This window comes from Pezoporus occidentalis, unplaced genomic scaffold, assembly GCF_034315485.1.
Source record: "Pezoporus occidentalis ecotype Australia unplaced genomic scaffold, CSIRO_AGI_Poc_V1 ctg204, whole genome shotgun sequence".
NCBI lineage: Eukaryota > Metazoa > Chordata > Aves > Psittaciformes > Psittacidae > Pezoporus > Pezoporus occidentalis.
Window position 1 is genome coordinate 625,770 of NW_026913900.1, and position 17,053 is coordinate 642,822.

At 36.6% G+C, this 17,053-nt stretch overlaps 1 protein-coding gene across 2 annotated transcripts in view; it reads left to right on the plus strand.

Moving 5' to 3' along the window:
• Positions 1-225: 225 nt before the first annotated feature.
• OGDHL (oxoglutarate dehydrogenase L) overlaps positions 226-17,053 on the plus strand; it is a 48,167-nt gene continuing 31,339 nt past the window's right edge. For both annotated transcript variants that reach the window (XM_062618837.1, XM_062618838.1), the window contains exons 1-5: positions 226-460; positions 6,705-6,884; positions 10,220-10,322; positions 13,648-13,763; positions 15,672-15,826. In XM_062618837.1, coding sequence (XP_062474821.1) covers positions 254-460; positions 6,705-6,884; positions 10,220-10,322; positions 13,648-13,763; positions 15,672-15,826 — 761 coding nt within the window. In that variant the 5' untranslated portion in view covers positions 226-253. The remainder of the gene's footprint in view (positions 461-6,704; positions 6,885-10,219; positions 10,323-13,647; positions 13,764-15,671; positions 15,827-17,053) is intronic.

Below are 17,053 nucleotides of genomic sequence, written 5' to 3' on the forward strand. Positions count from 1 at the left end.
TGAGCTGATTGATATGGAGATGCTCACGAGCAACACTTCTGCTGTGAGTATAGCTCTGCAGTCAGTCATGGAGTAGCCTCTCTCCTGAAAAGAGCTTCATGTTAGATCTCAGCTTTGTTGATGAGGCACTGTAGCTATAAACCTCAGTTTTCACTGTGAGACTGAAAAGTGTCTGCAATTCATGGACTCTTTTCCTGATTGGGTTTGTTTTTGTTTTATTAACAGACTTAAATCTTCAGTCTGATAAACAAACATGAGTCATCTGAAGTTGCTTGCTGCTGCTCTGAAGTGGCATGGTATTAAATTTCTGGAAAAGCAAGATATAGCGAGAAGGGTATTTTTACATGGCCAACGGTATGTTTCATCAGGAATCTCAGAACCATTCCCGAGTGGGAGTAATTCAAATTATGTGGAGGAAATGTATTATGCGTGGCTTGAAAACCCTGGAAGTGTACATAAGGTAAGTTGAAAACATGACTGTAAGTGATAATATTAGGTTAAGAGTGGAATTGATTATTTTCTTTTCTTTTTTAACTTCTTTTATAAAAAGTCCAAAAAAAGGTCTTGTATGAAATGAAAAATGTGAAACTAATTTCCCACATATTGATTGTTGTAAGATGTGATATTGCAGCTAAAAAAGTATAGAGGAGCCACAGGCATGGTGACCTTAGCCTGAGCTGCTCAGAAACTTTCAGCATTCCTCCATGGAAATGCTGTTCAAGAAGTCTGTTAAGTAATTAGTTACGTCTGGAAGAAGCCCCAAGATAAGGTGATATCAGAGGATATGTTCTATTGATGCACGTGTTGGTGTTGATACTTCTAAACTGCCTAGGAAAAATGAATGTTCAGGTCCCTTTAGGTGGCTGTGGAAGTTGTAACCTTAAAACTAAATCTGAAATTGTCAAAAAAGCCTTCTTAAGTGTTTTGAAATGTATTTTGTTGTGTCTCTTTCCCTCTCTAGGTGACATACATTCGTTTGCTTTTTGAAAAACTTTATTGCCCAAATCCTTTCTTGTGGGCAAAATACGTAGACTTATTTTTTAACAAGCTTTCTGCTGACAGGGAAGGTTCTTTTATGGTGATACATGTATAGTAACTTAAGAAGCTGATGAGAAGTCTGGCAAATTCTAAGACAAGTAATTTTCTAGAGAAGTAATGTGAATTGTCTGCAAAATGTTTACCAAATTGGTTGTGTGTTCCCTTATTCTCAAGGCACATGTATCAAAATGTCACTTAGAAGTTGTTGCGCTAAATCTGATAATCTGTCTAGAGGGTGAGGAAGTGGCGCATGTTAAGTTGGAGAAAGAAACAAAAAAAGCAGTTTTGTAACTGGTTAGTATTTTGGTTTGTTTTTCTTTTTTTCTGTGGTTTTTTTTGGTTTGTTTTTTGTTTTTTTGGATGCTGCTTGTGAATTTAATCATGTTGGAAGGTGACAATCTGCTGTGACAGTTCTGAAGACTGAACGCTGTTCACATGGCAGATAGATCCTGGGTTTTTTGTGTTATACCTTAAGTTGGAAATGAATAGACCTTTTCCAGAGTGGCTCCTTCTCTCATCCCATCTGTCTTTGATTCTTCAAGATGCAACTGCCAGCTGAAGTTCCAACCAGTGTAGTGCAGGGTAGTACATTGTATTGATGCATTTAATTAATTTCTGAGAAGCACTTGTGATGTGTTAGTGCTATAGATCAATATTAAACTTTTATTTTGAGGACACTGGAGGGATGATGCATAGGGAGTGTGTGTGTGGTGACGTTATTTTTACTTGTTTTATTGAAGTCAGATCAGCTTGTGGGAACCTTCTTCCCTTTAAGAAGGCTGCAGTTTGTTGCTCAGACCCTTTACAGTGGAGTGAATTTTGCTGATGGAAAGTCTTGCAAGCTTCTGATCGGGCACAAACCTCAGTGAATAAACACACGAGCGGGGCACGGTTAAATCGGCCGCAAGCCGGAGCCGGGGCTGCGGGCAGCGCCGCGGGAGCTGGCCAGGGTGCTGAACCGCCGGACCCAGACCGCAGTTGAACCCCGCGTAAAGGCCATCCGAGTCTTCTGCGGGGCCGGGAAACTCCCGACGCCACCGCGGTAGCAAAGAGTTCTGCTAAGTTTAGCACTGCTTGTTATTTTGCTGGTACTTGGGGATAGGTGGAAATGCTAAAAATCCTGCAGAAAGGCTATCCAGTTCGTTTGACTGTTCAGGCACAATGTGGCAGTGGATCCTGATGAGATATTGCCGTTTGTAGGTTGAACAGTGATAAATTAGCAGAATTGAACTGACAGTGAAATGTAAATGTACTACTGGTGGAGTAGGGTGTGGACTAGGGAGTGGATCCCGGGTAATTCAGGATGCACTTTAAAAATGTGTGAAATCTGTCCCAGGTTAACTGAATGCAATATACTCACAATAGTAATGAAGTAAATTCACTGCATGCCTGGTTTATGAGCCTTAAAAGAACATGATTGATGGGCATCCTGGTTGAATTTACAGCTCTTCTTGTCTAAATAATTATGTTTTTCCCAGCCTTGAAAAAAAAGGGAGGAAAATGATGCCTATGACTTTTGTTTCCTCAACAAAATCAATTTTTGGTTTCTTGAAAACCATCTTATTTTGTCATCTGAAAGCTGTAAATACCTACCCAAGATTTTTGTGGACAGAGGTTGTTCAATTTGGGCTTTAATATAACACATTAAAAATGTGAAGACTTGAACTCACACTGTTTTCTTAAAAACACAGAAGAGTTCATACTGTAGTTGTATGACTGTTGTGAACTTGTCATTCTGCTATGTCAAGTGGTGTAAGTCTTGGAAAACAATATCCAGAGACACCATTGGCTTAGGTGATGTTTGTTTTGCTGTTGTTAGTAATTAACTCTCTCTGCAGGCATTTCATTGTTTTATCCAATATGTCCAGTGCGGTTTAGAGAGACAGTTTGGGCTAGGTGTTTAGACATTACATTCTCTTTTGTCTTTTTCCTCGGTTTCCTGTTTTTCCTCATGTTTCTTCCTGGATATCTTCTTACCAGAGGGGATGTGCCTTCTAGTTGAGGAGATGAAAATGCTTTATTTTTCCTGGGCTTTAAAAATCATGCTCTATTCACTTTTACATAGAAACTACAATTAATCAAGGCTCCTTAAATTATTTCTCTCTCAGATTTGACTGTACATGTTGTACCATGGATGCTTATTTAAAACTGTTTGAAATACAGCTGTCATGTTCCAATGAGAATATTCAGTGTTACTAGCATTTTTTCATTAGAATCTCTCCTTTCTATGTATACCATGGTTGTATATTCAGGAATGTGCATTTATATGCATAGGAGCGTTCGTTCTTTGTGCAAATCCATTCTTGATGATTCTCTTTTTTTACTTGTCTTTTGAATCTGCTATCCTCAGAGTAGCCAAAACAACAATCAGAATAAAATGACATGGGCTCTGAAAAAGGCATCATTATTTCTCCTTGAAGCATGGTGTCAGGGCCATAGATCATAAGGGAGAAGCTTGACAAGGCCCAGTTATTACTATCACAAGATTAATTACAATACTGCATGGTTGGGTATTGAGTGCATAATGCCTGCCATGTAATCCTGTATAGAGTCACTCTACCATGCGTGTGTAGTCACTTCCTTATTTTATGTACTTGGAAAAAGCATGGGGGTTTTGTTTTGAGGTAATCTATTTTATTTTTTTTAAAATGGTATAATGATGCTCATTGTGTGTCTTCTAAGGCTTTACTGTCCTCACTGCAGTTGATAAATATTGTGATGTCACTAGAAAAAAAACCAAATCATCAAGATAACAAATATGTTACTTGTTATTCTAAATGCAACACTGTTTATTGTATGAGAACAAAATAGTGACACTAAATCACTTGAGTTTTACTATATTACTTGAGAAAATAATGGTTAACTACAACATAGATTTGCTGACAGGAAAAAAAAAGAATGTATCACATATCACGATAGTAATTTATTTTTTTTTACAGATGTATTTTTCTATTATAAGACTCCTCTACTATTTTCTTAAAGAACTTTACTAGTTTAGTTTAGAACCGGTAGGTTTGCTGTGAGACCAAGCTGGTCTTCTCTCTGTTCAGTCACATAGCAAATGCTGTTGTCAAAGACTGACATTGATACACACGACTTGAAGACTATAATCTGGTATCAATCTTGAAAGACACTATAGAAATTTGTAAAGGCTTTGATGGATGTGTATCTAGAAAAAACTAATTTTCTGTAGCCAAGTGATGTATTTTCCCTCCCTTCTGATTAAATGTCAAGCTTGCCCATCAAATCAATAAGTTAAAAGATGCCATAGGAGAAGATAGCGTGGGTTCCTTCTGTCCTAGCTGGCTGCATATTCAGATGTAAGCATTTTCATTATGTCTGTGAATTTGCATGAAGAAAGGGCCCTATGCTTATTCTCCTTACACAGGTAGCTTGGTGGGGAAGTCTACTTGGATTTTGTTAGCAACTGTCTTACAGAGCACTCATTTAAAAACATTCTTTTTTTTTTTTTTTGTGGGACTATGCTGTGGTAACTTTTACAGCTAAATGAAAAGGTTTTGACCCAATAAAAGAATAGTTATATTACTGTCAACACTGTATGTGTGCCATGGTGTTGGAAAGGTGAGGAAGGATTCTTAACGTAAGCAAAATGTATTCTTTATTAAAACTTTGAATGAACACCGAATGTCAGTTTGTCATGGATCCAAGTATGTGTTTGGAATTTCCTAATTTAATGAAAATTAATAACTGTTTGTTGTCAAAATAATTCCACTAATCTAAGTAGCCTTAGTTGTGAAATGAAGGGGTTGTATCTATTTTTCGCTGTCTGTGATATGCAGGCTCTCAGATGAGGTACTGCATAGGCATGGAACAGCACTACTGTCCTTAATACAGAGTAGGAAGGTGTATAGAGAGAATACCAGAAAAAACACAGTTACACCAATAGACTCTTGTAGATCATTTATAGGATGTTGTGTAAATTCATACTTCTAATCTCAGGGCAGCTATCAAGGTGTCAAAGTAAGAAGAATATAGAAAATTTAACATAAGTGAGAGAAGATAGAAGGAATGAGTTCTTCATCAGTGTGTCTGGAACTGACCTCCAAGCATGATCTGTCCACCCTAATTTGTCATGGCATATAGAAGTTAGGCTGTATTTAGCTGAAGTCCATGTAAGAGTAGGATGGTTAATTAGGTAAGGTTATTGTATTTTGTATCACTGTAGCTTTGTGTCAATAGAGAAATAAGAGAGGTGCATTAAAGCAGTGTTTTGGGAGCAGTGGCTTCATGCTAATGATGAGATTCCTGCCCACAAGTTCAGTGAGTCCTCCCACTTCTGTAACTTGAACTTGGAAGTTTGGGTGATGTTTAGCTTTTGTGTACTGCCCCTCTCATAGTGTTTCTGAATACCTTAAAGCTTGTAGAAATTTCAATATAAAGATTTTTTCTTAATGAAATAAGAATTTAAAAAATATACTTCTGTCATGCAATGTTGGTATTACATTGTTTTGATTCTCCTGCGTATTCTGTAATGAATATATTTAGTAATATTCTTTTTAAAAGCAAATCTTTAGGCTACTTTTTGTTTTTTTTCTGGCAATGGTTTCTTAAAATGTAAAATGTGTTAGTTCCAAGCTCACAGCCAGGCTAAATGACATGCACTGTACAGAATGAAACTGGCTTTTACAGTTCTTCTATTCCAATCACAAACATTTTAAAGTTTTGAAATAGTTTCACAGTTTCCTTGCCTAAGTTAGCTGAATTGAGGAAAGTGTTCTATGACCTTTCATTACCTTTTGTAGGAACTGTAAGCTAAACACAAGTATTGCTTGGTCCCCAACTGCAGCAGACTTTCTTTTTTGTTGGGTATAAACATCTTGGATGTTTTATCCCATTCTGCTGCTAATATATCTAATACCATTCTAACCTGGGACAGTGACCACCTCATCAGAATGGAAACAGTCCAGGAAAACAAGATTTGGGCATATGTGGAGGGAGTGGCTTGTATAAAAGTACAGATGGAAATAAAAGGATCTTTCATTTGTTGTGATTCAGTTTCTGAAATGTGTACTCTTCTAAAATCATGACTTGTACCTGAAACCAGGTCCATAATTTCTTTCATAGTAAGGTAACCTAAGCTAGTGAGTAAAGGATCTTAGACCAAAAGCCTCACTTGGAAAAGCTGTAATTGCTTTTAAACAGTTTCTCCAAGAAAGGCCCTTAAGGACTGATTCTGATTTAGCATATTCAGCGAGTGCCTTGAAGTATCATAAATTCTTTAAGTATCATTAAAAGAATGGATTAATTTAATTTATTAAGGTTCTCAGTTTTATAGGCTTGATACCTCTTTACCAGCAGCATAATATCGTACCCATTACTGGTTGCCTGAGTAAATAGCACAGTTAAAAAGAACTGTGTGAATGAATAATGTATGAAGATGCTTTCCACTCATATGTGCTGGAGAGTTTTCCACTGACCAAGCTCAGTATAAGAAATGATATGAAAATGGCTTTGTGTAAATAAAACACATAGTTGCTACCCTGATATAGACCTATTAGTGCTGTCTTTTTGCTGGCTATTAGTGGTACTTAATACTGTAATGTAGTGAAGTACCATTTGCAGCTTGAAGGAGCTGATTTTGGTTGAGACTTCTGTTTGAGATAGTAAATTTTCCTTCTTCTTTCCTTCTCTGTACACATGTCCAGTCCTGGGATTTGTTCTTCCGAAATGCTAATGCTGGCCAAGCATATGATCCCCATCTACCAGATCAATCGGAAAGAAAGGCATCATTTCTTCAGAGCCATGGCCTGGCCCAGACACCGGGTAAAGCTGAAAAGCTTGTTGAAGATCACCTTGCTGTGCAGTCTTTGATAAGAGCATACCAAGTAAGTGTTCTTTGGGGTAGGTGTGGAAGGGCTTCTTCTTACATTTTTATTTGTCTTCTGATCTTAATTCTTGCCTGTTGTCTTACTTCTTATCCAGAATGTCTCAAGCCTGACAGTTTTATCTTCCCTCCACAGTGTCTGAACACTGAGGTCATGGATTCAGACTGGGATGCTCCTCTGTCTTAGCAAATTCCAGATTCAGATTACCCACATCCCTGATGCTTTTTATCTGATTTAACCTGGAGGCACTTTATGGAGATAGTAATTTGTGAAAGGAAATACAAATCTGTTGGGTTTTGCCTGTTTACCAGGAGCAGAAGCCAAACGTGTTGAAGCTTAGTCTTTACTATTATTTTGACTCACTTGACTGTATTCAAGTTGTGTGTGTGTCTGATTCATTAAGGTAATTGACCAAACTGGAAAACTAAGCTATCTGAAATAGCTTTGCTTGATGTGAAGGCAGTTGTCCTGGATATGCTGGTACTAATGAATCTCCTGATGTGTGCAGCAAAATAAGAACTTTTCCCTTTCTTAAACAGTAAACTTTTCCATCATTCAAGTCTGTCTTCACCTCCAGGAAAATTTGTGTTATAGTTCTGAATGTTACTACCTTCCTTTAAGAAAAGAGGAAATGTGTTTCCCAATTCATACATGTAGTGTGAATTTTTAGATTCCTGATTTGAGGAGGAGTGTAGGTAGAAAGAGAGAGGAAAAATAATGAATTAACCAGAAACTGAATTTTGGGAGGCTGGTAGTACTCAGTTTGGGTCAGGTTTGATGAATGTCTTTTAGAGAGCTGTTCATGAAGGTTGACTTTGTTTCACATTCATTTTTTTTTTTTTTTAAACCCTTTTATTAAATTAAGAAATTAAGTCTAATACCCTAAGACTTTTAACTCCTGTTTCCTGGGATCAGAGGAATAGAAGAACAGCTCTTATTTCTGTACACATCACATTGTCACCATTGTTTCAGTTATGAACCATGTTATTCTAGCTGTTGGGGAGGTGTCGTAAAAGAGTAGAAAGGCTTGTGAGTATTAATAATATATGAAATTTGCTTAGAAATAGCTATGTAGAAAACAACTACTTCAACCAGTTCACTTTTCCTTGCAGTAAAAAATGGTTGAAGAATTAGAGAAAATTGGAGAACGTTAGGCTGCTTTGACACCATTTACTTGAAAATAGTTCAGGGGTTGCCATTTTGTTTCCTTTATTTGAAAGACTGTGCCATGCAACTCAAGTGATGGAACAGAAATGTCTGTATAAATGGCAGGAACCCGTGTGTTTTGCAACAGTGAAAAAGGTTTACCTAAGGCAGCTGTCTGTTTTTAAAAGGTATTTAATACCCTCTAAATTCAGTGTTGAGGGGATGTGATTAATTTGTGACCTTCCTTCACCTGATAATGAAATGGAGGAGGATACAGAATTTTCATTTTTCAAACCTGTCAGTATTTTATGGGGTTTTGTGGTAAACTGCTTTGTGGTCTGTTGAGCTGGTCTTCTGAAAAGGCAGTTAATCTCTTGCTTTTTTAATGTAGAACACTGCTTGCGCAGAAAAGATTTCCAGCGAAATGTGTGTGCTTAACAAAAACGAGTCTACATAAATTAATGTCTTGAGTCTTCTTTTATAATGTAGTTGTTAGGGTTTTTTTTGCCTTTGTGTCTAGAAAATATGATTTTAAAGTCTAGTTTCAGGTAGTCTGTATTTGCACTCCGTCAAATTTATGGCAGTCGTTGAAAATTTTCCATGCATGTGTTTTCAAAAGGTAGAGTTTTGCAGTTGCTACTATTTTCTGTATGCAGTGAAATAAGTGGAAGTTATTAAAAAATCACTTGATATTGAGGAGAATACTGTTTTCTGGTTAAAGACCAAACTGCTTCTGGAGTGTAATATGGCACATCGATTTGCTTTTCTGGGTTTTAGTGTTCTTGCTAATCTTCCTCTTCCTGCTAATACTGCAGAACAGATGTAGCTTGGGGAGGTGAATTCTTTTTCTGTTGATGATGCTTGAGACAGAATTGTTTGCTTAGTTCCAGGCAGATAGACTGTGTGTGTGGTAAACAACAAGGTGGCACAGATGTTGCCGTGGGCATTATTTGGCCCGTCAGAGTTTTATTACTGGTAATTCATGAGATGCAAAGAATCTCACAGGCCAGGCTGAATTTACAGGGCTGGTGGTTCTAAAAAAGATGCCTTATTTCTGTTTACTTCTGAGTGGAAGGCATTTTGTTATGAATTCTTCTACTAATACAGAACATTTGAATAATGCTTTTACAAGTTACTTCTTGGTGAACCACTCTTTAACCACACTCTATAACTGTGTGGTGCAATTCATTATTAATGTTGCAGTTTATGGATATGTTTTTTCAGAGACAGAATACTAGTAGTGTAAATGAAATTCTACCAAGGTGATCTGAATTTGTCCTTAAAAAGAAAAGCATTAAGGAGAAAATATTAATATATTCATTTATAAAAAGCTTTAAATTTGGTATATGAGAGTCACGCAAAAGAGAGATTAAAAAAAATGTTTCGTTTGTGGCTCTATTGAATCAGTTAGTTATTTCTTCTGTAACAATGTTATACGTTAATGTAAGATACTAGTTTATAGCAATTTATGGTGTGGATTAACACCAGTAATATTGATAACTAAAAGATGGCTAAATTCCCCAGTAAATTTGTGTTCTTTGGTGTCTTTGAGTGTCAATTTTATGATAGATGAGATTCCCAAAATTGCATGAATGAAAGTAAATGATACCCGATTCTATCTGATGTGGAGCAGAGCTCATGAAGAGCAATCCTTTCACTTCCAATATAGACTTCTTCAGCACCAATCTATGTTTCAAGTCAAAAGTGCTCTATTTAATGTTCTGCAGGTGTGGGAAAAATGAATGTGACAAAAATACAAAATGAATGAATTAGTAAATGATAGGATATAGAGAAGTCAGTTTCTTAATTTTGCCCAAAGATTTAGAGTACGATCTTAAAGTAGTTTTTTTTTATAATTAAACTTCAGCGTAATTTTAAATTGTATGTGAGACAAAATAAAGCTAATGTTCTAATGTGTATTCAGCAATTTTTAATAGAGGTATTACATATATACATATCCAGAGATACAGTGTACATATCCAGAGATACATATGCTTATTTTCCCATGGAAATATATGCTTATGTTCTTATGGAAAAACTTGGGAAATATGAGCCTCTCATGACATTAGTGGTGTTTGTTAAATTCATGACTGATATACATACTATGGAGAGATATACAGTGTTTTTTTCCCTTTGTCTGACTTTTGTTGATGTGATTTTACTTTTCTCTCACTTTCCTTCTATTTCAGATCCGTGGCCATCATGTGGCTCAGCTGGATCCCCTTGGAATTCTGGATGCAGACTTGGATTCATTTGTTCCATCCGACTTAATCACTACAATCGATAAACTTGGTGTGTGCACCGTATGCTTTGTTATTTGCAATGGTCGTTTGTCTCTTTTGTTTCATTGGGCTGAGGTGATGTAATAAGACATTTCAGGGAAGCTTCTGCCTTTTCTGCTAGCTTATATCATGAAATAGTTTCTTTGGTGTCTGTAAAGAAGCTCAGATTTCAGGATGATGGAATTTCTACTCAGATCACAGGTGAGATTCCTGTGAATTCACCTTCTGATGAATGATGATTATAAACACTTTATAAACCCCAAATCTTATGGTTTTGAGCCACACCAGGAATTAATGATAATCAATATGTTAGGCCAAGATTCTGGTAATCTCATTTACTTTTATACCATTATGCTTGATACTTGTTTTGACTGGGGACATCTGAAGGGTAGTCAATAGGAAAACCAAATAAAACCAACTTGCTGGATAGAGAAACTACATTTCATACCAAATTTGGATTCTAGCTTCTGATACTTATTCCTTCTGTATAACTTGAAGAAGTCTGAAGTTATCAGAAGAAAACATGGAAAGTGTAGGATTCTTGACTCGTGTATGTAATTCAGTGGTGATCATTTTAGTTTACAGCTGGAAGAGTGTAATACACTGGGGTCTGCTTTTGCAAAGGTTGTTTTGATTGCTAAGAGGGCATGGCTTTGAGAGATTGCACTGATCAATTTCTTTGCTCTCTCTGCTTGAATAAAAACCCATCTGATTGATTTTTCTCTACTCTTCAGTCTACCTGGTTTGTTAAAAAGATGGTTTTGTACTTGATAAAGACACTGAATCAATTTTATTTTGATATGTAGAGAAGCTTTTTGGACAGGGCATAAAACATAGTGCAAGTACTAGAGAAAACACATTCTGCTTAATTTTACTTTTAAGTACCTCTGCTGCCTCTTTGCTGCTTTATTTTCTGTTTCTGGTGGTAGGAAAAGAAGCAGTTCTGACCCTTTATCATATCAAGGCAGTTAAGTGCTTAAGACTAAATAGAGAGGTGCTTACGCAAATCAGGGGTTCTTTCTGAAGTTTGTCAGCTTTTATTAAAGGAAAATACCTACTAGAAAATACATTAGACATTTACTGAGCAAATAGAATTTGTTTGGAGCATGGGTGATTGCTAGCATGTCAGTGCAAATTTCTGTGAACTGTGCAGATAGTTCAGTACAGAGCATTGTGACTCACCAGAAGGCATCATACTGACGCTCTCATGAGCATTGGAAAAACATGCCAGACTCTGAATGAGAAGGGGGGATGTGTCTGAGAATGTAGCTGAGGTGATAGTTCAGTTTGTGAGGGAAAACATTTCTAACATAGTCTTGGCACCACAACAAAAAAGGAGGGATCTTAAATGTTGTTTATCCTTGAATGTTCCAGGCAGAAAACTTATGAAAGGTCTGTGGTGGTACCAAAAGTATTTTAGTGTTTGATTTTTCTGTGCATTTTATTTGTCATGTCGTCTGGTTTCTTTTTTTGAGAAACTTTCTGGTAGGAAGTTTCTTCTGGGAGTTGCTTCTAGGAATGCAACTAGTTGCAGATGTACGTACTGTATGATTCAAGTTACAGAATTGTTTTCAGGAATTCTTTGATTTTGACAAGGTTATATCTCTTTAAACATGAAGTGATGCTTTAGTAAATATGCAGTGCTGTTGTACAAAGCACAGATGTTCTGTGTGTGCCCAGATTACTCCTGTACATGTTCTGGTTTATGCATGGCAGAACATGAAAAGCCTATGAAGTCAGAGAAAGTCAGCAAAAGAAAATAAATAAAAAAAGGATGCTAACACTGCTTGGTTTCAAAAGATACTAAAGTCCCCGTCATCCCGTGTCCCTCCCAGTTTGTCCTTTTCTTCTCTCTCTAAAAATTGCATTAATTTTGTGCTGGAAAAATTTACTATGGTGCAAAAAAGGAGAAGTAGTGGTACACAAACCCTTTTTTTCGTTACTCCAGATTTGATATTTTAATATATTATTAAAATACTATTAAAACCCAAATGCACTATTTTAAAATATATTATTTTTATAATGCAAAATATGTTGTTACTGACAGTACTATATAGTAAAAGTGATGGTAACATAGGTCTAGGGCCTGACTTCAACTCTAAATGCTGAGTTCCATTATTATTTCATCTTTTAATTGCTTCCTTGCTTTCATCATCCGAAAATTCATTTAACAGGAAATAAGGATCACTATTCTATATGGGTTTAAGCGTTACATGCAGGTTTATCACTGTCATACAGTGTTAAAGTGGATGCCTACAGCTTATCTGGAACCAAGATAAAGAGTTCAAAACTAAAAATAGAGAAGCTATTTTTAGTTTTTAAAATATTTTTAGATGTCCACACACACATATAGTTTTTATGTATATGTAAGTTTCTATAGCTTGTATATATAGCTTGTATATAGCTTCCATAGCTATACAATGTTATTGTAAGTTTTATAGATTTGCTTCTTAGAATTCTAAGAAGCTATTTTTCCTTTCTTTGTTTAACAGGTTTAGATTAAACTTTACCATGCAAAGTCTAACTTGCATTGATACCAGTCTTTCAGTTTTATCTGTTGTGTATTTTGGCTTTTGAAACTGCATAATCGTCAAGTTAAATATTTTCTTAAACCATATTCTCATACAGAAGTTGTTCAGATATGTTGAAATCAAGATGGGACAATATGCTTAAACAGTCTCTTCTTTTAGTAGTTGGGGGTGCATGTGTGAAAATGTGTCTGCTTTATAAGGGGTCGCTGATTGGGAAATAGAGGTGTACAGGTCATTACATGGCTATTTCAAATTTCCTATAAAGAGAAAGAAGGTGAACGGAGATATCTTGAAAGATGCACCAGAGTGTTTGCGTAGTGTAACACTGAACAAGTTCTGTGTTTTCTTTTAGTCTGTCCATTAATGTCGTATAAATTAGTCTAGTGTGATTCCTGCTAACTGGTTCTGTCTGTGAAAAGTGGTTCTTTGTGTTTGCTGCTCATGATAGAGCAAGGAAGAAATTCTAGTCATTGCAGTTAGTTATTTTACTAAACAATGAAGTGCAAGATGTAGTATGGGGAGTTGATGGCATTTATGTGAAAATATAAAAAGGTTTGGGTGATTTTAATTTCAGTTGTTCTATCTGAGCATTTAAGAAAGAATGGTTTTGTACTTCTAATCAAATAATTGAAACATTCCAGACTAGTGGATGCCTCCAAAATACTCACATTTTAAATTTTTAATCTGGTACCTTCTTTCTTGATATTGCTGTATTAAACTTAATTCGTGCTGGTTTGAAAAAGAATGCTGGTTTCCTTTTTGTCTCCTGTCCTGCTTCACAAATTGATAATGTACCTGTTGCAGGGTTTTATGGTTTGCATGAATCAGATTTGGACAAAGTCTTTCAGCTGCCCACAACCACCTTCATAGGAGGAAATGAGAACAGTCTTTCTTTGCGAGAGATCATCAGACGATTGGAGGTCAGTGGGACATTTTGTGATCTGTGATTGTTTTTCATCCAAACAGGAGTGAACATTTTCCAGCTGTCAGTCATAAACTTACTGTTTGTCAGTTATTAATAGAGCATGTAAGGAATCCAAATGATGTTAAAAACAACCCTTGCACTGTTTCTAGAGGTGGCAGCACCGTAGATTTCGTTGCCTGCATATCTGAAATGCAGAGATTATGAGTAGAAAAGAGGTGAATATGGTAGAATACTAACCTGGGCCCTAGTTCTGTAAAGAGCTGACATTGTTTCAAAGGAATAGAGCCTTTAGAACTTGTCTTTTCAATGTTCTATGACAGATAAAACACCTTTGCATCTTACTACTCAGGATGTGCAGGGGTTGCTCTCAGAGCCCTTGCTTTAATGAGACTTCTACCTAGGTGAAAATACGAGGTATGGGTACTAAATTCATGAAAGCCCAGCTGTACCCTGTAGATAGTGATAGTCCTAGTTTTCCATCCCCAGTCCTTTTTCTAGAGTTTCATTATCTGACAGGCAATATGGTTATGTCATGTAAAGTTATCAAAGCTAAAATAATTGAAAGCAAAAATAATTAGAAGGAATAAATATAATTAGAAGGGAACTCCAAATAGCAAAACAGTGAGTAGGAATGAATTTGTAAACTAATGAGCTAGTAAGTACTGGATATTTCTGATTGTCCTTTTAACAGGATGTTGGAGTACTAAAGTTGTAGATATTTCTGTTGCATAGTAGTGAAATCCGTAGGAGTAAAAAGGACTAGGAGTGAGGAAATAATTTTAAGGGTGAAATACAGAACTGAGTTACAAGAATGTAAAAATAAAAGCATGTAAGAGCTCATGGCTTTGACCTGTTGCAAGTGTGAGAGAATGTATTGACTTGCACATCTGACTATTACATCAGCTTAGCTGATGCATGGTAGCTTGTTAAGTCACGTTTCTGTTCATTATTGAGCTCTATATTTGCTTTCTGGTTTTTGCACTGCATGCCTGTGCAGCAGTTTTCAGGAGATAACCCTGAAAATTGTCATGTGCAAATAAATAGGCAAAATGAATAGCAAAATCTAAAAACCTCAAGGAACTGAACAAAGAGAAGCAACACTCTAGTTTTCCTCTTCAGAGCTTTGGATTTTTTTTTTTAATTAAAGTTAACATTAAATTCATTTTTAGAGGCAGTAGAGAGCACACACTGATGTGTTCAGTGTGGGTTTGTCTCAAATCAAACTCAAATTGGGTCTTAGTTCTGTTGACCTGGATTTTGGACACATTTTTATGGAGAAATATTCTAAGGTAAGAAAAAGAAAATGAAAAAATGCAGCAGGCAGGTAAAACTTCTGAAATGTCTTTGAATTTTTTCCCTACCCTTTCTCTGCTCTCAGCTGCTTGGCTTCTTTTTTGAGATTTCCAGTCTTCTTAGACTTGACAGTTACCAGATAATTTGCATGAGGCTTCATAGCTGTCCTCTCATTGTCTTTATGGCTTGATTTCAGGTGACATTTAAAAAAGGGTAAATTTTGATGAATGTCATGAAATCCTTGCTGCTGGTGCATCTAAAGCAAAGACTATTACGCCTTCAAGAACAGTAGTGAGTTAGGTGAAATATGCCAGTCAGTTTAAGGCAGGTTTATTGGCCTATCTTGAATGTATAACCAAATGAGAATCTTCCAGATTCCAAATTTTGAAATGTTACCTTGTAGAGAAAGTTTTCTGGCACAGAACTAGATTCAGTAAAATAATATGTTTGCTTATAGGATTACTGTGGGAAAGATACAGTGGAAGAGGAAGAAGACAAAGATAGCTTTCAGAGAAATAATATATGCAGAAAATGTAATTTGAAAAATATATTTGTTTCTTCATGGCTCACTAACTTCCAAAGCGTATGTGTTGCTGTTTTCACGTCCTAGAATACCTACTGCCAACACATTGGCTTGGAGTTTATGTTCATCAATGATGTGGAGCAGTGCCAATGGATCCGGCAGAAATTTGAGACCCCGGGAGTTATGAAGTTCACTAATGAGGAAAAAAGGACTTTGTTAGCAAGGCTGGTGCGCTCAATGAGGTATTCTGGGGTGACACTTGGGACTGCTCTATGACTGCTGGATGTAAGCTGGTGTGGGAAGCTAGTGTGGTCTGTAAATTGCTGAGGTGGAGGTGAAGAGTAAGTGAAATCGAGTACAAGTGGGTGTACTTAATCTGGCTGTGATACCAAAGGGAAGTGTGTGCTGTGAGGTGGGGTCAGGGTCTGTGTAGGGAATGTTAGTATTCCATTTCCTTAAAAGGCAAGTTGTTCTGTAACACTTGTGCAGCCTTTAGTGCCGTATCTGGCAATGTTTTCATCGGCTTGCAGAGATAAGCTGGGGAAAAAAATGTTTCAACAGACTAGTATTATGCATCTGTACTATAGATTCATAATTTCAGAAAATAGGTGTCAGAACAACACTGGATACTGATCTGCTGCTGTATGCTATCTACTGTGCATCTTTGTAGCACCATGATCAAAGGAAGCCATCCCAATGGTCAGCTCAGGAAGAATTTTTAGATGGGTGAGGTGTCCCTGCCCATTGCAGGGGGATTGGAACTAGATGATCTTAAGATCGCTTCCAACCCCAACCATTCTACAATTCTATGGGTGAAGTGTTGACATGAGCATTGTTTGACTTGCTGGGATGGTAACAGTTTCTTTGGAAAGCTGTGCCAGGATGGGACTGGGTTTGAGAGGCATAATGTGATTTCAAGTCCTGTTTTCTCCATTTTCCTTTTGAGTTATGCCAAGATGTGCTGTATGGTTGCATGACCTGGCAGCAGGGGTTTTGGTCTCTGCAATATATGAATGCATGCTTGGAAACAGCTTATTGATCTCTTCCACTGTGGCAATCTGTATGGAAATACTGTGATCCCAGAGACTGAATTACCGTCTTGCCCCTAGAACAAGAGTGTATTCTCAGGCACCTGATTTATTACAGTTCTTACAATTTGAAACAGTTTGTATATCCTTTTGATAAACACAAGAGTTAGAAATTTATAAAAATACATTTTTGTGCTAAGCTTCTATTTTAAAAGATTTAAAAATGAAACACTTATTGAAGGTGTTGGAAGGTATTTTTTGCCAGGTATTTTGTTTGCCAATATTATAGCAAGATTGTCTCATTAAAAGTTTAATTTAAACAGAAATAAAAAAAGTCACTTAGTGGTCAGGTGAATATTGCACTTGAGTAAGTTTGTTTAACAAGCCCTCAGCATCTCCATTTATCTTGAGGCAAGAATTCTGCTTTCATTCCTGTGTAAG